Source organism: Ambystoma mexicanum, chromosome 1q (genome assembly GCF_040938575.1).
Source record: "Ambystoma mexicanum isolate Mex_15411 chromosome 1q, UKY_AmexF1_1, whole genome shotgun sequence".
Lineage (NCBI taxonomy): Eukaryota > Metazoa > Chordata > Amphibia > Caudata > Ambystomatidae > Ambystoma > Ambystoma mexicanum.
In genome coordinates this window covers 784,087,094-784,112,776 of record NC_090922.1, presented here as the reverse complement: position 1 = coordinate 784,112,776, position 25,683 = coordinate 784,087,094, and the positions used below count along the sequence as shown (strand labels likewise).

The following is a 25,683-nucleotide window of genomic DNA, read 5'->3' as shown; positions in this document are numbered from 1 at the left end:
TTGCCACCAGTCAACTGAATAATTTTATTTTTCATAATTGTATTGATTTTCCCAATTGTGGTAAATTCAACTTTGGTGTTTAGTAAAAGAGGAGTTTTTAAATCTACTGACCATCTCTTTATATAAATATTTCTCATTGTTTTTTTCAATTCTGTACTTTTTTATGCAAAAAGTGATTGTGTAAAAGGTTTATACTAAAATTATAGTAAATGAAAAACATTCTACAGAATATAATTGGTTTATGGTTCTGATCACCTTCTATTAAGATTGTATTTGATTATAACTCTTCTCCATGGTACAACATGGGATATTGACTTAATTTGATGGGAAATGCAACCAACTGAAATGGCATGTATTGCCATCAGGGGTCCTCAGCATCCAGCACAAATTAACAGTTTTTATAAATGGTCTTTACAAGCTTAAACATGTCATTTTAATTCTCGTGGATATAGCCTCATGACCCAAGAAAACATTTTTATGAGGGATTCAGAATGATTGAAGTGAAAGATGGCTTTTGTTTTCTGCACAAGTCCGACAAATGGCAAGAGTTTATTACCACTTATAGTTCACAATTTCATTCTTGATGAATCTTCTTTTGAACTTTGCAATTAAGGCAGCCCTGGGTTTTTTTTATGAGCAAAATATTCTGCAGAAGTCTGAGCTCTGGAATGGCAAGGTATATTTTGTTAAAATATTCTTTCAGCCACTCCAAAGGGTAGGGGTTGGCTTGCCCAGAGTTCAGAAACAGGTTAACTTGCAATCAAGCACAGAAGAATGGAGAAATGCATACAATGTTTTTCCAAGTCATGCAACATAGGTCTTTTCAAATTGTGTGCATAGATAATATATTAATTAAAATCAGTTCGATGTGGCATTCTGGATTTGTACAGTACATTTTACAGTACTTTAATAAATACATGATTTACATGGAAGTGTCTTTGGAACAGTGAAGAGATTGGCAATTTTACTCCACATCAGAACTGTGCACCTTTAAAAAAAAAAGATAGCATTGTTCTATTCTTCTTACAGTGTATGTAGCTCACTTCTCTGCATATTGTCTGATACTGAATTCTCTGCACCAAAGCCCATTAATTTCCTTGCCTAGCCAAGTTGGGCCTTGGTGCTTTGGATGCAAAAGGGATTTCTGAATATTCTGTTGCAATTAACAAGGATAACAAACCCATTCCTTTTGGACTTGCTTTCATGAATGTTCCTGGTGTGTAAAAACTCCAACAGTTTGTGGGGAATCTGCACATTTCTGGTTAGGTGCTGTTCATCACATAAGGCAACACATATTTTCTTTTGTTTTCAAGCAACATCTTTCCACATAGTTAAAGGATTTCTAGAATCTGACCTAGTGAACAGATGTTAAGAGGCCACTCTAGTTATAGGGAACAGGGAACTCTGGGAGGTTTGCCACAACCCAATCAAGGTACGCAGATGAGCAGTCAAAGCTTATTCTCATGAGAGAATGAGTGGGGTCAGGACCCCTCAATCAGTCCACACAGTATGGCATACAATATTTCAATTAAAACAGTAAGTATAAAACACACAGTTTTTATAGGGCTGATGGACACACTGAAAAATTATTCTAACATGTAGTATCATACAATACCCGATAATACAAATATATAATACAAATATATATGTTCACCATAGGTTCATAAATGTATTAAAAATCACGTATTCAACAAGCGGGTAAGTAGATTAAATGCAATAAATCATGGAACCAGGACACACGTTAATTCCCTAACTTAAGCAGGCCAAACCCTAAGAAGACTGGGGCCTTGTGCCCAAAAGCCACAGGAGTCACAATGTCTCTCCCCTGAATAGAGTCTCTGCAGGAAAGTTGCAGTTAATTTTTGTTGGTGATAGTTCAAACATTTCTTCAAAAATTGTACTAAAGGCAAGCAAATGTTTCCTTATATTTCAGGTTACTCTACCCGGGTTCGATGACCAAAAGGTGAATCGAATAGAGGACTGAGGGGGCTGAGGGGGGGCATATACACTGTGTTCACTTACCCCCCCCGACGCAGATTGTCCCAGATGACACGGAGGATCATCTAGGGGTTGTAGTGGGCTCAATCTTCTGCCGTTGATTCTGGTGAGTGATGCCCAGGAGTTGCGGGTTTGAGGATCCTTACGGTTGAGTGCAGCTGCAAGATGCAACCTCTGACGATGAAGCAATGCAAGAAACACGGGTGCAGACCTCTTCAGAACACTTCAAAGGTTGCAGAAAGGTGAGTTCCAGTGACAGTCCCCACACACAGGCAACGACAGGCATCCTTCCAGTCAAGGTCACAGAAGCCGCTCTATGCCAGGATCCCTTGATGCTGAAATTCGGGGAGAAGGAGACTTTTGGAATGAGGTGCCGACCACCAAAGTTTTAGACTTGAACGCAGAACGACACTTCTGGCAAGGTAGCCCACAAGAGCTTGTCAGTCCACCGGGAAGTCAAGTCACACTTCTGAAGGGTCAGAAAGTCAGGATCCTCGAGGAGGCATCAAGACTAGTTTGTGCCACTACTTGAAATGCTAACTGAGATCAGGTACTCACACAGGGCTTCACCCAGCCAGATAGAGGAAGAGATGCTGAGCCACTCCAGGAGTCGTCTTTGGATCTTCAGCAGGCTGTGCTTCGTCGAGGGATTCTTGGCGCCAACAAGGACCTGGAAGCAACTTGAAGCCCACCAAGGGTATGGATTTGCACCATTCAAACAGCCAGTAGTTGTCCAATCAAAGACAACCTCTGCTTACACATTTGCCCCATACCTAGACTATCTGGCACCACGGATGTGTAGTGGGTCTAGACAGTCCCAACCCTTCCTGGGCCACACATAAAGGCATCCCAAGCCTGTAAAAGCAGCAGCTTTCCCGAGCAATTGCATGACCATATAAGCGATTTCCTGACCTAGCAAGGCAGAAAGTAGGCCCAACAATATTATGGGCAAAAAAGCAAGCAAAAATCATTTTAGAGCACTAGCCACATTCAGTAGCCATACGCAGTAAACACAAATGTGCACACTAAACTAATGCAAACATTGTGTCTTTAGGCACATATAAAAGTAACCACAAATCCCAGGTGTAAAAATAAGGTGCAGTGTGCAATGTTAAAAAGTACAGGAATTCACAAGGGAAACTGTTTCCCAGTACTGATAGTCTGAAGGACTGATCAGTTTCCCCATAACAATGAGCAAAGGGGAAGGGGAGCTGAAGGCTTTGATTCCCTTCCAAAAGTCAGGACCGGTTTACAAACAGCAAAAAGAATAGGGGTCCATAGGAACTACGGAGGGAAAGCTGCAAAAAGAGAAATTTGTCCTGACATGTTCCACATTAGAAAGACTTAGCACAGCCTTTTAACACCAGTTTCCGCTAGGAGAATAGTTTTTAGCTCTACGTATCCCTATACAATGCCGGGACTTCTTCCGCAATGCGGTCATTAAAAGACAGTTTATGCAATCAAACACAGATCTACATTTTCACATACATGCAGCCTCAGGTGTGAATCCAAATGTTCCCCCTCTGTTCTCATTTGCTCTTTGAAGTCGGCAGTCTTCATTTCCATGGAACAACGACTGTGCAATGGAGGCACAGTGGGGACATTTAAAAGGGAGCTGTTGTGACAGGGGCCTAACTATATATATATTTTTGTTTCAAAGCAAAAAAGAGTAGCAATTGATAAACATGTTTAATTAACAAAGAAACCATATGAAAGTCAGTGCCTACAAAATAGCTGGTTTGGTGACAACGTTAGTTGTTGGCTTACCTCTGAATTCCAGCGAGAATATTCTTCACAGCCATCATGAGCTTCTGAAGACACACAAATGTTTCTTGAAGTGGCAATAAACTTGCAGTGGGTTGCACAAGTAGAAGAGCTTGAACATCAGTAAATGTGTTGAACACATCATCACTAACAGAGGAAAAAGAAAACGCTTTAGCTTAGTCTAAATAAAACGTAGACAATTTTTCTTGATTGGTTTTCAAAATCACCACAAAAAATGTTGAATCAATACATCAAGTTAAACCACTTTGACGTGACGCTAACACAGCCAACTACTTCAAATGGGTGTCTTAGTGATCATCACCAAAATCATGTAGTTTATATAAGCATTACCTGATTCCAAAATAACAATGATTGAACACTCCCATGGGTGGTGACAAGGAATGAAGAGACTAACCAGGCGGTGCTGTAATGGTTGCTATAGATTTTTATTTAATAAAAACATAAATATCTGTGTCCTTAACTCTAATGGGGTTTCCCTACCTAAACTAAAGAAACTCGGGTGTCGTTAGGAAGTCTGTGTAAGTACAAAGCAAAAGGCATCGTCCCAGTCAAAAAGGCTCTTACTCCATCACTGTCACTTCAACAAATAATATAAAGTTCAGCTCCTGCTCGTAAAACCAGGAGAATGACTCCCTTCTCCTTGTTGTAAAATGTCCCAAAGATGTTCAGGTTGTTGAAAACAAGTTCCACAAACTTTCCAGGCTTCTTGCAACCCAAAAGAAACAAAACGGTTCTACAGGATCCTCGTGGGGCTAGGAGAATGCTGGATCCTGGCAATGTCCTTCACAGTTCTCTGCAATACTTGTAATTTCCTTACAGTGGTTTTTACTGACTTAACTTTCTTTATGCTCCATCTCCAATGGGACGAAGACGCTCCCCGAGTCCCTTTCGACTCCCCAGCCCCACACTCTTGTGGAAATGCTCAGGGAATTGTGTTTCTAAGGTTTTTACTGCTTCACATTCACAGTCTGATGTTTCTAGTTTCTCCGGATGTTACCGGGTTTCTTTCCAACACAGAAGGATTGGATTCTCAGCTTTTTCTGAAAGAGAAGGCAAAGACAAGGATTTTCTTCTTATTTCAACAGGAGTGTTTACCCCGTGAATTGAAAGGACTTGACTCTTGGCAGGATCTGGCGTCGACCAATCCTAAAGTAGACACAGCCCTTTTTGATAGCCGGCGATTGATTTTTACTCAGACGACCAGCCCTCGATAATGCTGAGGTGTGCGTAGGAAAACTTCTATTTTCCACGTGCTTTGGGATGTTACGTCTTTGTCGACGATTGTCCTCTTCAGAACTCTTTTCTCGCCAATGATGCTCCAGAAGACACCTGGATGGGCTTCTGTTCCCTCTGCCGAGTTCGAGAAGATAACCCCTCGAATAACATTTTGGGGAGCTGGGGATTAGAGTTTTAAAGACAGATTCAATTCACAACCACTGAGGTGAGCGTTACTTGTTAGTTAACCATTCTTTATGCTGGACTGCTTAATTGGCATTTCTTTACATTAGCTCGTTGTTGCCGGTTTTCCAAGGCTCTCTTAGCTTTCCCTCGGCTCCCTCCCAGACTTCTAACAACTTCTGCTACCTGCACTTGGTATCGGGATACTTTTCTGGTTCTGCCTGGGACCCTGTGATGCTCAATAGTTTTCTCTCTTTGGGTGCTTGTTTCCTGTGCCCACTACCGTGGGTTGTTCTTCTGTCAGTAAGGGACTCAACCAGACCTTCCGTACAGGTCGTTCAGCCAATACCACCTCTGGATACTTTATAAGCCAGTCTATGCAGCTTTGCTACAGGCTGGTGTTGTCGGCCTAGATGCAGATGTCGGACCGCACAGTCCATCCTCTACAGGTCACGCCACCAAAACCCAATCTGTCCTTCCGCTGGGCCTGTTCCCAGCCGACTGGTACAACGCTTTCCGGGTGTAATAACATGTTTGTTTTGGCGGGTGTTATTCCGATACTCCTCTTTCTCCGCCTCTCGCACACCGGCCACCAGATTTCACTTCTATAATGGCCAGCTTTCTGCCTTCCTGCAGGAAGCCTTCTGCACATTTTGCTTCTACTAATGCCAACATCTGGTCGGCCTGAAAGACGTTCTTGTGTATATATCTATCTCGAGCCTCTCAAGTCTTCCCTAGTCTACTCCCTTCGCCTTAGCCTCAATCTCACATTCCAATTCGACCTTCTCCATCTCTCAATCTCTCCCCTCCCCCCAGTCATTTGTTTCTGGCGTCTTGATATAGTCGGGCCCGCCCTGGTGTAACGTCAGTTCCATTCAACACAGCTGGTCGAAGGTTTTTCCCACCTCACTCTAGCGTTCAAGGTTTCCCTTGTCCCTGTACTTATTGGACGAAGACTGTCTGACCCAGCACAATAACACATGGTTTCGGACATAAGTCTAGGAAAAAGAGGCTTCGGTGATGTTTCAGGAGATAAAGGGGCCATGTCCCTGATTCAAGTCCTTGTCCCCAAGAGGGGAGTTCCATGAGGTACACATTTTACCACGCCCCTCCCCCGCTTCCCACAGGGGAACAATTAATTAGAAGCCCACCTCCCTCACCCCATGGAAAGGGACTCCCCCCTGCAGAAAAGTGACACTATCTGAAGGATCTTCACACATGCCAAAAGTAAAACTCATTCTTTAGCAGTCATATCTCTGGAAGTGTCTGGAGAGCTCAGTTGTAATCCTATACAACTGTCTAGACATGAAATAACCCACTGATAAATTGCCTTTCTTTTGAAAGTCTACAGTTTGGTCTTGCACAAATAATTACATGTATATGTCTATCTGTGTGGGGATATGTGCATGGGGGCTGGAGAGTGGTGGTGCTAGGAAGGGAGGAGGAATAGGGGAGCACCCCTAAATAAAAATAATGGTTGAATGCAGGTTGACCAAAAGTGCACAACCAAAGTGCAGACTCTTTTGAAAGTCTTTTGGAACATGTAGAACCGGATTAACCTTTGACTCTAGTGTATATCTAGAGAGAAGAAAACATTACTTACTATAGTGACTAATGTACTCAAAAGTAACTTTTTCTTAATCGTAAATTCTGTCCACCTTCATCCATACTGAATGGGCGATTACAATGAAAGGAGGAATAGCCATCTTTTAGTGAGGAAAAAGATTCCTCCAAATTACCTGCCTAGCAGAAGGCCGCGTCTGATCTGGAACTAATGTCCAAACAATAATGTTTGCAAAATGCCAAAGGGGAAGCCCAGGTATCTGCCTTGCTTATAATGTCCCAAGGGACTTGTCTCTGAAAAGCCATAGTAGAGGTGTTTGTTTTCTTGCATGATTGTGAAAATTTGAGGGGCACAGCTTAATTTGTAGCCTGTAGAAGTTTGCAATAGCTGACACCATCCATCTCGCTATCAATGCTTTGGATGCCTGAGTGCCTGATGAAGTTCCCCCAAAAGTAACCAGTAAAGAGTCTGATTTACAGAATGGTTTAGTCCTGCTGAGCTAGAACTTAAGCGTTCTTCTTAAATCCAAACAGTAATGCCATCTGTTCATCTGATTGAGGATTAGGGAAGAATGTCAGCAAAATAATTTTCTCATTTATATGAAATGCTAAAACTATCTTTGGCAGGAATCTTGAATGAGTTCTAAGAACTACTTTTTCTTTGTGAAACACTGTAGGGCTCTGTGGCTGCCAGTGCCTGTATTTCACTTACTCTGCGTCCTGATATTAATCCCACTAACAATGACATTTTTAATATCACCTACTTATATCTGTCGAAGCCATAGGCTCAGAAGGCTTATGAACTAAAGCTGCTAGGGTCACATTAAGGTCCGATACCGGATGAGGCCGTTTGATGGGAGGCTATAGCCTTGAGAAACCCTGAAAATCGGACTATTTTATTTATGGATCATTTGTATCGCACCTATACAGCAAAAAGTGTTTGCAGGCGCCACAAGACAAAGGGGAGAGGGACAGAGGAGAAAAAAATAATAACAGTCCTAATAAGCCTTGAGACATTCAGATCGTGCAAGTGCAGTGACGAGAAGCACAGGGGGACGGTGCATGCTGTGGGATGTTTCAACCCACTAGTCCAGGCCCTGGAACATTCTAGAGGAATGCTTGCATCAGGAACATCAGAATGGCCGCTGGAAAGCATGCTGCTTGCTAAAAATCACCCAAAAGTGCGCAGTAAAAATCTGAAAAATAGGCCACCATCCACTTTTGCCTATCTCAGTGTTAACACAGGAGACCACTGCCAAAACCCATCATTTGGCTGCCTACAAAACAAGGCTGATTGCAAAAGAAACAGAACTGTGTGGAAATCTGTTTTTCTTTGTTGTCAAATTTGTAAAAATCATGGCTCACAAACCACCCAAAAGATCCAACCTCCTTGTTGGGTGTTGAACATCATTCTACTTCAAGAATCCACATAAATATAATGTCAGCAGAAGTACATGTTATCAGAACAAAACCCACTTTTGAAGATGGTTGCTGGAAAGAAATCTGTCAAAAATGGGTGCAATACAGTTACTCGCCTCTGTCAGACGCTGGCGATTTCTAAATCTGACAGGAGAAACGTATGTCTAAAAAGCTAAATATGCCAAACAAGGGATTTCCATCAAATGCAATATAGGGTGCCACACATTGATTTTCATGTTGAAAAAGACTGGAATTGAAGATATGTTTGCTTATTTCAAATTTGTAACTGTAATTTTTCACAAGGAACTATGTTATAATTGACCATAAGGTAATCTGATTCAGCTAAGACTTCAAAGAGGCTTTCTTCCCATCCTGTTCCATCCCACCAAAATGAAAGGATATTGCATTGGAATGCAAATGAGAAGGGGAGGAGACTTCCTCTGCTGCTCTTGGAGTGAAGATAATGGGTTCCTTGAACTGAATAGAAAATGCTAATTCGGGTGTGACTAACACCAACTGCCTTGGCAGGAAGAAGCCATGTGACTCTCTGACTCAGCCAAGCTTTGGAGCAGGCCAGACTGAAAATGTGGATTTGAAATTGAAGAAATATTGTTTGAGAAAAAGACTTATAGCAAATGGTACTGAACTGATACAAATATGAAATTTATAGGTTGTCAAAATGAAAAATGTGCTCACAGTTTGAAACTAATCTGGAATCTGTGCGATGTTCTGAGACTGAACCACGAAATTTTGAATATTGTAGCTACTGTGATTGTGCTAGGAACATGAAAAATTACAGGAATATGCCCAGAGGGTATGTGCATGTATGTATAAAAACATTGTACAGATCCGAAAATGTGTAACCAATCAAAAGCGCAAAAAATTGCCATTTATGAACCAAAACTCGTAGGAAGATAAGATTTTGACGGAAATGTACCTTAGGTAATCTGTAATGTGTATATGTATTATTAACAAGTTGTGCATATTGAAAATGTTTTTTGGGAAAAATATATTTTCTGGGTAAAAGCAAAGGAGAGGTTCTTCCCTAGATTGTAAATGGCAGCATCACTCTGACACATCATGACACACTGTTCCTTTCCCAAATCAGGGGACAGGGAATTCTCGGACCTATCAGATCCTTAGAGGGTTGGGCATAGACAATCAGCCTCCCCACCCACTTTGGAAAATGGATAAATAGGGACTGCTGAGGACAGGCAAGACACACATCCACTCATCAACTGACCCATTGGCGAAGCACCCTGCAGGAAGATCCAGACTCCAGAACCTAGATCTAGACTCCAGAACTCTGAAGCAGAAAGGCCAACCCAAAGAGCTGAACCCTTTTCAGTAGGCCTTTAAAATCTAGTAACCTGATTTAACCCCTAAACTTCCACGGGGCTTAATCCATTCAACAGCCTGGCTGAGCTGTTTGCTGCTTCTGGCCAACAACCTTTGCTAGAACCCACGATCCAGATCAGTCCAGCAGAGCTGTAACCCAGAACCTGTCAGATCCAGTCCAAGAGGCCACGCAGAGACCAGAGTGCTGAGAGCAGAACCAAGCACCTGAGACCTGTCCGGTGGCGAGCGAAGTCCAGTCCAAACCTTTGACCAGATCTTTGACGGGTCCATTTTAAACCAGAGTTGTGAGTATTTACCATAGAACTGTCCATAGTAAATCTCTTAGTTTAAAGTAATCCTATCCAACCCATTCCATCACATCTAGAATTGCATTATAGAATCTCTTTTGTCCATTCTGAATCCTTTCTCATCCATCTAATCCTGTGATAATTGTTAGTGTAACCTGTTTGTATGTAATTCAAAGCGCAACTTCATTAGAAATCTTGGCTCCTTTTGAGAAAAATCAACCTCTACTAAAACCTCTAACTTTTGAACCGTATGTGCTACGAACGAAATTTAAATGCAATTCTGAAGCTAACATCCTCAGCTTACAAACGAACACAAAACAACATCCCTTGTAGATTTTCCGTAATCGTGTTTCTCGCACGCGGAAAAGTTGCGCGAATTTGCATTTGGCTCAATTTCTCATTCCATGTAAAACAGCTATTTCTTGCTCTCAACTTCTGAATTTCGTTTTCTATCTGCTAACCATTCAACAATCCTTGCTAGTGTTGACCTGAACCAATCCAAAGCAACTCTCACTAGTTATGAATCTCATTTAGCGAATTAAGATCATTATCATTTTTTCATCCAATTCAATCCACATCTAAAAGCAATTGACCTGTTTAAAATCATTAGTGTTCTCTCTAAGCTTGCTGGGGGGGAGGAAATCGAGATTGAAACTGCAATTAATTGATATTCCCGATACATGCGTGCCCTCATTTCATCTCTTCATATTGCATATTGGGGGGAGTGAGTAACAACAGGGGGAAAGAGCGATTATATTGTCTTTGGTTGAATTCATATCAAGTTTTATTTCTGTGTTGCATTCTTTCGTATCATTGCCTTTCCTTGAACCATACAAAGTATTCTCTGCTACATTATTCTTCCTATTCCTAGTCCTAATTGATTAAAGAGATTGATGATATTGTAATATTACCCATTGATCATTGTTCATATTCATAAGTGTGATATTCAGATATTATCCATATTTATACAAGTCTGATATAAATAAATATTATTAAATTCTTCAAATAAATCTTTTAATTTGCAAAACAAACCTATTTCTTGGTTCAGTGAGACCGGGGGGATTCAAAGAGAGGTGCGTTATATAAGGGTACATCATCCAGAATTAAAAGAACGTTGACATAAAAATATATAAATAAGGGTTTCCATTGGGCATCCTACTAGGCATTGACGTAGTTGGAGTGCTGGATTGAAATCACTTACAGATTGGGGGCTCGTAGCGAGATTTCTGGATTAGAACTACCACTTGTGCAGCTTAGTACAGTGTGCTAACTAATAGGATACATAAATCCTGTTGGGCTACCGCGCTGTGTTACACTGTAAAAGCACCCCTCAAAAGGGAACGCTCTAAGGAAATGGTCTGTTTAGCAAAAATAAAATAATAAACTTCTGTAAGTCAGGTAGGAAATTAATATTTCCAAAATGGCGACATTGGTAGACATCAAGATAGCTAGAGAACACCTTTTACATAAGTTATTTGTGAGAGGTGAATGGACTGAGCAGGACCAGAATGTGTGGTTGCAAGCAATCACACAACAGATCACTGCAACAGGGTTAGATATCTGGAGAGATCAGGGTCCCCTACATGTGGCCCTGAGTGAACTATATATGGCCCCTAAGGCCAAGGATGAGCAAAATAAGATTGCCAAGATAGCAGCATTTTTATATTTATCTATGGGAGCCATACAGGATAAATGTGCTGAAGGCCAAGATCTGGCAAGTAGGCAACTGATGGCATTAGAAAAGGCCCAATCTGATCTGGACTCTTCTGAGCAGAGGCTGCAGAGGAGCCAGGAGTCAGAAAATGAAAGCAGGCAGTATGTAGTTAAAATCAAAGAGGACATGGGTATCCTAGAGCAGATAAAGGCAGACCAGGAAACTAGAATTCTGGCCTTGCAAAAGGAGTAGCAAGAAAGTTTGGACTCCCTACTGCAGAGCCAGAAAAAGCTGGAGCAACAACTGGACTTCAACAGGGCATGCACAGAGCAGGTAGTCACCCTGCAAAGCCACCTAGATAGAGAGAAGGCAGAGAGCAACAAATTCTGAAAGACCTGGACACCCACGCATAGTTTGAGGAAGAGCGCCAGAAAGCTGGTGCCCACAAAGACAGAGGGACGACCTAGCGGCACAGAGGCAGGCTCTCGCTCAAGAAAGGGACACCTTAGGCCAGAAAGTCTGTCATTTAAAAGGGAAACTGGAAGAAAATCACCTGGCCTTCCAGGGACTGGGTGACCTCCAAAAAGAGCATGCTAGATTGTTAGAGCACACCAGGAGGGTGGAAGATGCTCTGGCAAGAAAGGAGCAGGCCAGTAGGGACGGGGCTCAGGAGGTAACCACCTCAGCAGAGACTGGCCCAGTACTCAAAGACAAACCAGGAAGCACATAGAGAAAATGAGGCTCTCTGTGAGAAAAATGATAGGCTCCACAGGCAGGTAGCCATGCAAGAGAGACTGATAGAAACTAGTAAGGCCTTGATTGAGGACCAGAAACCACAGGTTCTTGAGTGGCAACAGGGAGCCGGGGCTGATAGAGATGAGGTTCGCTGGGCAAGGGAAACACCTGAGCATAACCTCAGGAACCCTAGTACCAGAGGCCTTCATCTCTCCCAGTCCCTGGACTCTGCCTATCCCATGTCCACTGGCGCACACGAGCCCAGGGCCACGGGGATAGCAGATTACTATCCAGTCAGAAGTATGGGGCTCACAGACCAGCACCTGCCAGGAATGGATGGGCGGGCATCTGGGTATGGGTACCCAAGTACAGTGAAATTTAGTGGGGAACTCCAGGAGAGTAGGCCCACTAAGGGCATCCTAAAAACCTCTGCCCAGTTAGGACAGTGGGGGGGTACCCATCAAATCCTGGGAGCAAGGAGGAATCAGAAGACTCCTCTGAGCGCCCCAGGACACAGGATACTAGGTCCCCATATTCTGCCAGCCATTCCCAGGCTCGCAGAATCTGGGAGAACCTAGAAGACCAGACAGGCACCTCTGGGAGCAGTGCTTCGAGTCAGAGGATGATTGGACAAGGGTTACCCGAACCAAGAAGGCCAATAAGGCAAAAAGGGCCTTGCTTAAGGACTGCTTAAAACAAATCAAGGCAATAAGGAGTGTCATCACGCCTTATCATAAGAACGCTAAGTATTCTGTTTGGGAGCACTTAGAGCTCTTTGAGCACATGATGGAAACTTTCCATTTGAAAGACAGCAGTAGCTGCATTCAGTATGTGAAATGTACCTTCTCACCAGAGTACTCCAGTTTCTTTGCGGGGCTGGAGGACCAAAATCATTCAAGATGGTCCACATATAGGGCAGCCATCTTGAAGCATTTTTCTGTTCACAGAAATCCCCAAGAGGCTCGCAAGGCAGCCTACAACTTGCAATGTGGGGAGGATCAGGCCCCACAAGAATTTGTGCAGGAGTTAAAGCGTGCCTTTGCGCAGACTACCAGAAGGGTGCGCACGGACAGCAAAGAATTTGTTAATACTTTTTTCCATGCTCTACCAAAGTACATCATGACCCAGCTAGTGAGAGATTTTCATGAGAAAAGATCACTAGACTGGGTCATTGAACAGGCCACCCGAATCTATGAGGTGCAAAAACCCTTAGAAAACAAGAATACTCCTAAAAGCCCCAAACCAACCAACACCCCTGCTGCTGCTAAGGTGGCAGAGGTAAAGGTTGCCCCCATTTTGGATTTGGAGATGGGGGGGCCTAAAAACCGGCCTGCACAGCAGAATAATCCCAAGCCCAGAAGGCCCTCGGGCCAGTCACAGACAGGGAGCCAAGGAGGTAGTCCCACAAATGGGATCCCTCACTCCCCTGACTACATAAGCCCCAGCTACAAGGGGAACAGACCCATCCTGGGTTATGTGTGGACACCTCCAGCCCAAGGGAGGGGTGGGGGGTCCAATCAAGCAGCACCTAACCTAGGGAACTTCCCTCCTCACTTTCCACAGGAGGGCAGAAATTCCCCAAATCCTGGGCAGAACTTTTTCCGCAGGTACCCACAGAACTTCCAACCCCAAAATAATCCATCCTTCTTTCCCCACTTTCCTGAGCCCCAACAACCTGATCCGGGGGAGAGGGGAGGCCAAGGGTGGAGGGGTACCCAAATCTTCCCAACCCGAGGTATTACCAGGGAAGGGATAGCTAGCCTTCCCGGAATCAGCCCAGGGGAGAAATAAGAACCCTGTATCAGCCTGAGCGGGTGTCACAGTTAGAGCACCAGGTCCAAAACATGGCACAGGATCTGGGTTGCATGCTGAGGGCTAAGCAGAACCCTCAGATGAACATGCCGGTGCAGAATGCCCCAAACTCTGGACCTGGTGCTCCAGAACAATGACGGGGGCAGCACCCTGACAACCCACCGGTTCCCAGGGAGGAGGCACAAGGGGAAAGGGGGTGTAAAGCCTTGGAGGAAGCTTTCTTCCCCACTTGTAAAAAGCCCCTGGAAACCCGGGAACCGGAACAAAAATCTCCTGCCCTTGAAAGTCTGGCACCCAAGGAGCAGTGGGGGGGGTTAGGAGAAACAAAGGACCCAAACAGACTCATTTTGTGGAGGAGGAACAGATCTTCTAATTTGAAGGAGAGGTGATCCTCAGAGGATCCTGGGAAAAGGATCTTCTCCTTCAGAGATGGGGGATCTCTTCCCAAGGAAAAATGGGTCCCAAAGGATTCAAATCCAGACTGGGTAGATGTGGGGACTGAGCTAGCGCTGCCCATCATCCAACCCAAGAACCAACAACATGAAAATCTTCTGGTTCAAACCCATCCTGGTGACTGCCTCCAAAAAGGGGGGGGGGCGGCACAGAACCAAGGGAACGCAACACTTCTCCAATCTCTAGTTGCCACAATTTCTTTGCAGATTGCCAAGACTCCCCACAGAATTCTGCCCAAATCTCTTCTCTTTCAATGTCCAAAACTAGAAAATTAACCCACCAGTTATCCAAAAATGTGCATTATCTGTGCCCCCTTGCGGAGAAGGAGGGAAGATGCTATGCCCCGGTTCAAGTACATGGGCAGGGTACAATTATGGCACTGGTGGACACTGGATCCCAAGCTACCCTTCTGTCCAAAAAAGACTTTGATGAACTGAATTCAGGAAGGGGGGAGAAATACCAAATTCCTCTCACCTCTCTTCCTGGACAACTTCAGAACTTTGACGGGAAGGAAATTCCCATCGAGACGACTGCAGATTTGGACATTAAAATTGGGCGACACCAGGTGAAGCACTCGGTCATAGTTGTGACTCCAGAGGGTACCCCTTGTTCACTAGGGAATGACCTCCTTCCGAAGGTTGTCACCCCTAATAGATTGCGTAAACAAGGTCCTCTGGACCCAGACTAGCCGACACATAAAATTAAAACAGAGTGTCAACCATGTTAGTTTAAACGGCACATGCCACATGGTTGAACAAAAATCTGACCAAGTAGAATTTCACTTCCAGAACAACCAAATTCCAGACGTGACAGTAATAGCAGTAGGACAACAAACTGGTTAAGAGGGGTCCTATCTATTTCTGAAAATCAGCCTTCCTTCCAGTCCAAGGTGGTATTCCACACTGGAAGGAAACACTCTGAAATTCTTTACCAATCCACAATCAGACAGTCCCACTCCTATAGTCCAGAAAGATGAGAAATCAGCTCAGAGCCTGGCTGATATTCAGCAAATTGGAGAGCAGTTGGTCATCCCTGTTCAGTTAAATGAAGGGAAATACTCTGTTCTCGCCCGAGTGTGTGTGAACAACGGTAAAAGCTTCATCAGCGAAGCCATGTTTCGCCAACTCGCAAAAGATCCGGCCATTCCCACATTCAAACTGATAGTCAAATGGGAAATGGATCTGGAAGAACCCAATTCCAAACATCTCCTGCCAAGCAGGTGTATGCTCAAAATCTCCATAGGCAACAAGAACATAGTTCATAATTATTGGGTCGTGCGAGACGTCACTGCCGCCTTTTACTTAGGCAGTGACATTCTCAATCGCTTTGCCATTAGTTTGGACCTAATTAACTTCAAAGCTTGGTCCCAATTAGCGGATAATCCCATGGGCTTGGATGATCCAGAGAAAGAATTTAGGTCAGCTCAACTACTGCCATATGCAGTTGAAATTCAGATTGGAGAGGAAGTCACCATCCCAGAAAGGACCTGACAATTCTCCCTGGAAGTGAAAGTTAAAAGAGGACAGAAATTGAAAAACCCTGATGCCTGTTTTCATCTAAATGCTTCTCTCCAACAGCAAGGGTTGGGGGTAAACCGAACACCATTAGTCAATATAGAACATGACACCATTCCAATAGAGGTGGATAACAGTGACTTAAAGAGTATCACTCTAGCCGCAGGAACCATTATTGGAATGGCGGTTGATGACCTACATTTTTCCATTGATTTAGGCAACGAACTGTTAGGACCAATCCCCAAGGACTGTTTTAACAGTGACAGTGATGACAATACAACACCAGACAGGATCTTTACCCGGCATGGGGGGAACTTCCTGGTGTACACTTCCTGCCCCTATGGTAAGGAAGATGTGACCTGTGACTCAGAAGGGATGAGGTGATTTTCCAGGTCCATGAGGGCTGCCTTTCCCACCTGAAGCCAACAGTCCAAATCAGCACTCTGACCAGGGACTTCTCCACCCAGCTGGAGGAGGCCACTGAGATAGCAAAACCAGAAGTCTTTCCAGGCTTCAGGCAGATGGTTGAAGAGAGAGTCAACCTAGCCAATGCCTGTGAGACTGTGGCGCAGAAGCAAAAGTTGAAACAAGTTTTCTTGGATTTTCAAGAACTCTTTGCGGTGGACTCATATGACTGTGGCGCACCGACATCCACACAACAACAATTCCCACGGACCCTGGCATGACTCCAGTGTTTATGAAGCAAATCGCTTGCCTCTCGTATCAATGAGTCCCTTACTGAAATAATGAAGAACCTTGAGTCCCGTGGGATAATCTGTCCAGTCCACAGCAATAATCTGGTGCTGGGGATATTGAAGCTAAACAGCCAGTGGAGACTGTGTGCCGACCTTAGGAAGCTCAACAAACGGGTCCATACTTCCCGATGGCCTCTTCCCTATATTGACCAAGGGCTGGCCCAGATCCAGGGGTCACAGGTATTCACTGCAATAGACCTGACCAATGGATACTGGACTGTACCTGTCAGTACGGAGGACCAATACAAGCTGGCCTTTACCTTTGGGGGGGCAGCAGTACACATGGACCAGGACTCCCTTCGGATACCTCAACTCCGGCAATTAATTCAACATTTTTCTTCATAAGGCCATGCCCGACATGGGTGAAAGGGGTAACCTGGCCTATGTAGATAATGTACTCATTAAAAGCTCAACTGTCGAGGAACACATAGCGGAGATCCGTTATGTTCTGACACAGATGAGGGCTGCCGGAGCAAAACTTTCCTTTCAAAAGGCACAGTGGTGTACAACCCCTGTCAATTTCTTGGGGCATGAGATTACTCATCAGGGTCTCTGTCCCCAGGAAAAGAGAGTGGAAGCACTCCAGAAAGTGAAAGACCCCACAACTCTGCGGGAACTAAGGAGCCTCCTTGGACTGACTAATTACAGTAGAAAGTTCATTGAGGGCTACGCAGAGATCACAAGACCCCTGATTCATCTTTTCAAGGGGGGGTCAAGTGGGAATGGGGTCCAGAACAAGCCGAGGCAGTAAGACAACTCAAAAGAACCCTCTCAAAAGCGCCTTGCCAAGCTTACCCTGTCAGAAACAAGGAGTTCTTCTTGGAGACAGGGTTCTCTAATACATGCTTGACGGCAGTATTGTTTGTGCTTTGTCATCCTAGGATTGATAAACCATGGAGATGGAAACCAAGGAGGACTATCCGGGGACCGGGAGCAAAGATCCGAGGGGCCTGGAGTATCGCTCAATACTCACATCAGGACTGGCGAGGAGAACCGATCGATCCACCCCTGATGGAGGAAAAGATGAGGAAGTTTGCCATTTGTGGAATCAGAAGAGATGAAACGGACGTCCCAGTCTTGCGAATTCCCATTGATGGTCGATCAATGCAAAATCGCAAGGGGGGAGGGGGGCTTGTGGGATGTTTCAACCCACTAGTAGGCCCTGCAACATTCTTGTGCATTGCTTGCATCAGGAACATCAGAATGGCCGCCGGAAAGCATGCTGCTCGCTAAATAATCACCCAAAAGTGCGCAGCAAAAATCTGAAAAATAGGCCGCCATCCACTTTTGCCTATCTCAGTGTTAACACAGGAGACTACTGCCAAAACCCATCATTTGGCTGCCTACAAATCAAGGCTGATTGCAAAAGAAACACAGAGCTGTGTGGAAATCCGTTTTTTCTTGGATGTCAAATTTGCAAAAATCATGGCTCACAAACCTCCCAAAAGATCCGAACCTCCGTGTTGATCATTCTACTTCAAGAATCCACATAAATATAATGTCAGCAGAAGTATATGTTATCAGAACAAAAGATGGTTGCTGGAAAGAAATCTGTCAAAAATGGGTGCAATACCATTACTCGCCTCCGTCAGACGCTGTTGATTTCTAAATCTATCAGGAGAAGCTTGTGTCTAAAAAGCTAAATATGCCAAACAAGGGATTTCCCTCAAATACAATATAGGGTGCCACACATTGATTTTCATGTTGAAAAAGACTGGAATTGAAGATATGTTTGCTTATTTCAAATTTGTAACTGTTATTTTTCACAAGGAACTATATCATAATTGACCATAAGGTAACCTGATTCAGATAAGACTTCAAAGAGGCTTTCTTCCCCTGAGAACACCCCATCCTGTTCCTTCCTACCAAAAGGAGAGCATATCGTATTGGAATGCTAATGAGAAGGGGAGGAGACTTCCTCTGCTGCTCTGGGAGTGAAGACAATGGGTTCCTTGAACTGAATAGAAAATGCTAATTCGGGTGTGACTGACACAAACTGCCTTAGCAGTAAGAAGAAATGTGACTCTTTGACTCAGCCAAGCTTTGGAGGCGGGCCAGACTGAAAATGTCAATTTGAAATTGAAGAAATATTGTTTGAGAAAAAGACTTATAGCTAATGGTACTGAACTGATACAAATATGAAATTTATAGGTTGTTAAAATGAAAAATTCGCTCACAGTTTGAAACTAATCTGGAATCTGTGCGATGTTCTGCGACAACCTCAAAATTTTAAATATTGTAGCTACTGTCATTATGCTAGGAACATGAAAAATTACAGGAATATGCCCGGAGGGTATGTGCATGTATGTATAAAAAATTGTACAGATCTGAAAACGTGTAACCAATCAAAAGCTCGAAAAATTGTCATTTATGAACCAAAACTCGTAGGAAGATAAGAGTTTGACGGAAACGTACCTTAGGCAATCTGTGATGTGTATATGTATTATTAACAAGTTGTGCATATTGAAAATATGTTTTTGGGAAAAATAGATTTTCTGGGTAAAAGCAAAGGGGAGGTTCTTCCCTAGATTGTAAATGGCAGCATCACTCTGACACATCATGACACATCATGACACACTGTTCCTTTCCCAAATCAGGGGACAGGGAATTCTCTGCCCTATCAGATCCTTAGAGGGTTGGGCATAGACAATCAGCCTCCCCACCCACTTTGGAAAATGGATAAATAGGGACTGCTGGGGACAGGCAAGACACACATCCACTCATCAACTGACCCATTGGCGAAGCAGCCTGCAGGAAGATCCAGACTCCAGAACCTAGATCCAGACTCTAGAACCTAGATCTAGACTCCAGAACTCTGAAGCAGAAAGGCCAACCTAAAGAGCTGAACCCTTTTCAGCAGGCCTTTAAAATCTAGCAACCTGATTTAACCCCTAAACTTCCACGGGGCCTAATCCATTCAACAGCCTGGCTGAGCTGTTTGCTGTTTCTGGCCAACAACCTTTGCTAGAACCCAAGATCCAGATCAGTCCAGCAGAGCTGTAACCCAGAACCCATCAGATCCAGTCCAAGAGGCCACGAAGAGACCAGAGTGCTGAGAGCAGAACCAAGCGCCTGAGACCTGTCCGGTGGCGAGCGAAGTCCAGTCCAAACCTTTGACAGGTCCATTTTAAACCAGAGTTGTGAGTATTTAGCATAGAACTGTCCATAGTAAATCTCTTAGTTTAAAGTAATCCTATCCAACCCATTCCATCACATCTAGAATTGCATCCATCTAATCCTGTGATAATTGTTAGTGTAAGCCAACCTGTTTGTAATTCAAAGCGCAATTTCATTAGAAATCTTGTCTCCTTTTGAGAAAAATCGACCTCTACTAAAACCTCTAACTTTTGAACCGTATGTGCTAGGAACGAAATTTGAATGTCATTTTGAAGCTAACATTGTCAGCTTTCAAACGAACCCAGACATTCCTTATAGTTTTTCCGTAATCGCGTTTCTCGCATGCGGAAAAGTTGCAGCGAATTTGCATTTGGCTCAATTTCATTCCATGTAAAACAGCTATTTCTTGCTTTCAACTTCTGAATTTCGTTTTCCATCTGCTAACCATTCAACAATCATTGCTAGTGTTGACCTGAACCAATCCAAAGCAACTCACATTAGTTCTGAATCTCATTTAGCGAATTAAGATCATTTTTAGCATTTTTCCCATCCAATTCAAACCACATCTAAAAGCAGTTGACCTGTTTTAAATCATTACTGTTCTCTCTAAGCTTGCTGGGGGGGAATCGAGATTTAAACTGCAATTGTTAATTGTTATTCCTGATACCTGCGTGCCCTCGTTTCATCTCTTCATATTGCATATTGGGGGGAGTGAGTAACAGGGGGAAAGAGCGATTATATTGTCTTTGGTTGAATTCATATCAAGTTTTATTTCTGTGTTGCATTCTTTCCTATCATTGCGTTTCCTTGAACCATACAAAGTATTCTCTGCTACATTATTCTTCCTATTCCTACTACTAATTGATTAAAGAGATTGTTGATATTGTAATATTACCCATTGCTGATCATTGTTCATATTCATAAGTGTGATATTCAGATATTATCGATATTTATTAAAGTGTGATATATATATTGTTCAATTCTTCAAATAAATCTTTTAATTTGCAAAACAAACCTATTTCTTGGTTCAGTGAGACCGGGGGGATTCAAAGAGAGGGGCCTTATATAAGGGTACAGCATCCAGAATTAAAAGAACTTTTGACATAAAAATATATAAATAAGGGTTTCCATTGGGCATCCCATACTAGGCATTGACTTAGTTGGAGTGCTGGATTGAAATCACTTACAAAGTCAGGGCGGAAGGGATGAGATAAGGGCATGGGGGATTAGGCAGAAGTGCAGAAGGGGTCGCCAGGGTCTGGGCGAGTGCTAAGGGGGGCCTAGGAGGGCAAGTGCTCGGGGGAACCAGAGGCAAGGGTCAAGTAGTGCGAGGACAGGGGTGGATCAGACTCAGTGGTTAGTCAGGGAACGGTGCCCGAGGGCAAGTGCTGGTTATAGGGGTGCTGGGGTAGGCTGATCGAGGATGGCCTGGCCCCTGTAAGACTCATAAGGGTCCAGGCAACCAGTTGTAGTGGCAGGGGAACATTAGCAAGGGAAGCAGAGCGGGAAGGAGGAGGAGAAAAGGAAAGTCTTGAGAAGCTTCAAGAACTTAAGGAGACTCTGCTCAAGTCAGAGGGGCAGGGAGACAGTTTCAGAGGGAGGCTCCGGTCAAAAAAAAATGTACACCCCACTCTCTGCTTGGAGAAACGTGTAATCTGCAGAGAGTTGGAGTTAGAAGACCGAAGGACTCTATCAGGGAGGTATTTGGGAGAGAAAGTTGGATGTAGCAAGCTCCCAGGCCCAGAAAGCCTTGTGGATGATGCAGAGGGTCTTGAATTTGACTCTTACAGACACGGAGCCAGTGGAGAGATTTTAGGGCTAGAGAGATGCGGTCCCTGGGCTTGAGCCAAAGGATAAGTCTGGCAGTACTATTATGGATTAGTTGAAGAAAACAGAGGGAGGAAAGTGGCAGATTGAAGAAGAGGCTGTTGCAGTAGTCCGGCCTGGAGAGGACCAGAGCTCTAGAGACATTGAGTTTCTGGTGTAAGGTGAGGAAAGGGAGAATTAATCTAAGTGACTTTACCGAACCCAAAGGTTCGACTTCCCAAAAGTTCGACTTTTTTGTTTGTTTTTTTATTTTTTTTAATTTCCCGCAAATATATATGTGGGGGGAGACCCCCCACAGCCCCTCCACCTTAACTCCTATACATTTTTTATATACTTTACCCCCCCCACATATATATATGTGGGAAATTGGGGGTCGAACTTTTGGGGTTAGATAAAATTGTTCTAAAGAGAGAATGCCTCTGAGGTGGTGAAACTGAAAGCGAGACTTCTTGACAAGGCCAGCGATGAGTTGAGAAGAAGAGAGGAGTCAAAAATGACACCCAGATTTTTTACCTTACACAAGGGAGAGGGCCCATGGAGGGCGGCCAGAGAGTAGGAGGGAAGGAGGGGGCAGGAGTCCCAATGAGGAGGATCTCTATCTAATTGGCATTAAGGCAGAGATTGTTAGCAACACACCATGCCTGAATAGCAATCAGACAATCAAGAATGAGATGAGGTAAAGGACGGAAGCTTAAAGGAGAGCTGTGCGTCATCAGTATTACACTGGAAATGAGGAGAGAAGGTGGATATCAGGTGGGAAAGAGGGCCAAGGTAGATGTTAAAAAGCCACAGCGATAGGATAGAGCCCAGAGGGATGCCTCAGGTAGCGTGAGGTGGAGGAGAGAAAAGGCCCCAGTTTAACCTGGGAGGGTCGATCAGAAAGGAAAGAGATCAACCAATCCAGTGTCCGGTCCGTGATGGCCAGGGTATCACAGGGCCGATTTATGAGGGTGGCATGGTTGACCGTATCGAAGGCAGAGGACCGATCGAGGAGGATGAGAACAGAGGGAGAGATGGAGTCCAGGTTTGAGAGCAAGTCTGTACGGGTGTTCAGGAGAGCAGTTTACGTGCCTCTGGCTGCTCTGAAGCCTGACTGGTGGTCATGGAGATAGCCAACAGATTCAGTGTGATGGATTTGTTGGGAGATGACCAACTTCCTCCAAGAGTTTGCCCAAGAAGGGGGTAGTAGAGATGCGGTAGTTAGTCAGGCAGAAAGTGTCCACAGATGGCTTTTTTTTTTTTTTTTTAGGAGGGGTGCACAAGGGAGTGCTTGAGGGGTAGTGGAAAAGAACCAGTTGTAAAGGAGTGGTTGCAGAACTCAGGCAAGAAGGGATCGAGGGAGGCAATGTTGTCCCTGATAGTTCTAGTGGAGCAGGGAAGCACCTGCTTGGAGGAGTCTTTCATAGAGCAGACTGTCTTGGTGACCTCATCCGATGCTATGGGTGAGAAGGAGGAATGAAGGAGGGGAGAACAGCAGGGGGGCAAGGGAGGCCTGCAAGCAGGTGGAGGAGGGAGGGCAGTAGAGGAGAGTGAGGACAGGCTGTCCTGAGTTTTGGTTGTGAAGTGGGAGGACAAAATCGTGCAGAGGGCCTAGGAAGGAAGAGGCGAAGTGAAGACTGCAGTAGGACTGGCAAGTTCCTTACAGATTTTGAAAAGTTCAGCCGTGTTGCTGGTGGCCCCAGAGATGCAGGCTTGGATATGAAATGCATCTCCCAGAGCTCCTCTGTGAGGAAATTCTCTTGAGCAGAATAGGTTGCACTTCCTGTTGACACTGGATGCGTAAAGATCCACCTGACGGGTTCCCCAAAGGGCGAAGATCTCTAGAAGGAGTTCCTGATCTAACTCTCACTCATGGGGGGTGGTGCTCTGCCTGCTCAGAGAGTTCGCTGCCATCTTCTCCTCTCCGGTCAAGTGAACAGGCAGCAAAGAGATGCCTTCTTCCAGTGCCAAAAACTCGAGCTCCAAATAGTGATAAACCAGTATGGCGCCCAGATAATTGACTAGGTTGATGACTAGCAGTTAGAATTAGATGCATGAATGTTTTTTTATTAACGCCCATTGCTTGCTACAGTTGTACTTGTGTGGTGATGCCTCCTGCTGCTACATATACTTGGTCCAATGGTTTAGCTTCTACATGGATTGACTATATTTTGTTTCCAGATGCTATGTTTGAGCTAATTGGAAATCTTCAGATTATTTCAACTGAGTGACCATGTGGTAAAGTAATTTACATTCCAAAGTAGCAACATGGAAAAACCAAAAATGATCAGTAATATTTTTCTAAATAATTCCATGGAATAGAATTAGATGGACAGAATCTTAATATGGAGAAATGTTACATGCATCTCCATGATGCCTTTTGGGATGACTTCACTGCTAAGAGTTTTGGTACGAATGACTTAGAAAACGAACAGAGGCAAAGCCTTACATAGTTTAGTTTAGTTTATTTGCTTATTGTAGCGCGCTGAACCCAGAGGTATCTAGGCGCTTAACTTGGTGAACAGCAATTGTTACAGTCATGGCGTTTAGATTACATGAACATGCAGTGTTCTAACACATATACAGATATGGATACAGAATGTTTTATTTACAAGGTTGGTTGTTTAGTTAAAAATTGTCAGAAGAAAAACAGTCAAAAGCAGTCAAATATATACAATATGGATAATATGTGGAGAGTTTAATCATTGGGGGATCCGCGAGAAGAGCTAGGATTTGACTTTGCATTGGAAGTCCGGGAAGGACGGTTCATCTCTTAGAGTAGGGGGCAAAGCGTTCCAGGTCTTGGCTGCCAACACTGGGAAGCTGGAGCCACCTGAGTTGTGCAGCTTAAACTTGGGGATGTTGAGGCAGTGAGTGTAATTCGTTCTGGTTCGTCTAGTGGGGATTTTTCTGGAGAATAGATCAACCAGGTGCTTGGGGGGCGTGTTGGACAGGCATTTGTGTGTGATTATAAGTGTTCTAAAGGTAATTCTGCCTTCTATGGGGAGCCATTTGATGTTCCGTCTGGCTTGAGAGATGTTGTTAGTCTGTGGCATGTTTAGTGCCACTCTGAGGGCATTATTTTGCAATACTTGGAGCTTGTGAAGATTTTGTTTGCTGGTGCCTAACTAGCGGGTGTTACAATAGTCCAGTTTGGAGAGTATAAGAGCTATAGGCAATGTAATATAGCTGGTGGTAGATAAGAAGGGTCTGCAAGCGTTTATTAATTTAGAAGAATAGTCAGTTGAAGACGCTGTTGCTTTTACTTGTCTCGAGAGACAGAGAGAGGGTGGAATTGAGGTAGACTCAATTTAGCATCCTTGGACACTGCAATGTTATTACCATCAATAACATTTAGAGAAAAACGAAAGAAATATTCTCTAAAGATGTTACAAAATAAAATTTTTGATGTTAATATTGCAGAGAAAAAAAAGTTGATAAAATATAAAAAGGAGGACTGTGGAAAAAAGTGATCTAGCTAAACAAAAGAGAGCGATCTCTAAGGTTAAAACTAGATATAAAAACTTTATTAATCAGTACAAGAGATGGGATACAACGAAACATGTATTCAATACATTACTTAATACTGACTCATGAATATTTTGGAACCTGTATAAAAATCACGCATCAAATACAGAAAAAAAAATGTATTGCATATCAGAGGTAGCATGGAAATACATATTGGAAATCTCTATCATAAAGATCATAATATTCCAAAGGATATGAATCAATCTCCTTACTTACGAAATTAGGAGGTATTGCAGTATACAAGTGAAGATTTGGAGCTGATGACTGAAAAACCAAAACCCTCTAGGGTGCCAAGTCCATATGGAATACCCAATCTTATATTTAAAAAAGATCCTAAAAACCAGGTTTATTGGAGAAATGTTTTATAACCATAAAAACAACAGGAATTATCCCTAGAAGCTGGAAGGCTTCCATATTGATCCCTATTTTTAAAAAGGGATCAAGAGATCACCCATTGACATATCTTTTATTAGCAAAGGCAGATGCTTGCTTGATACTCT

At 43.7% G+C, this 25,683-nt stretch overlaps 1 protein-coding gene across 3 annotated transcripts in view; it reads right to left on the bottom strand.

Annotated features, from left to right (window-relative positions):
- SWT1 (SWT1 RNA endoribonuclease homolog) overlaps positions 1-25,683 on the bottom strand; it is a 2,657,341-nt gene that overhangs the window by 408,861 nt on the left and 2,222,797 nt on the right. For all 3 annotated transcript variants that reach the window (XM_069641360.1, XM_069641359.1, XM_069641361.1), the window contains exon 15: positions 3,766-3,909. In XM_069641360.1, coding sequence (XP_069497461.1) covers positions 3,766-3,909 — 144 coding nt within the window. The remainder of the gene's footprint in view (positions 1-3,765; positions 3,910-25,683) is intronic.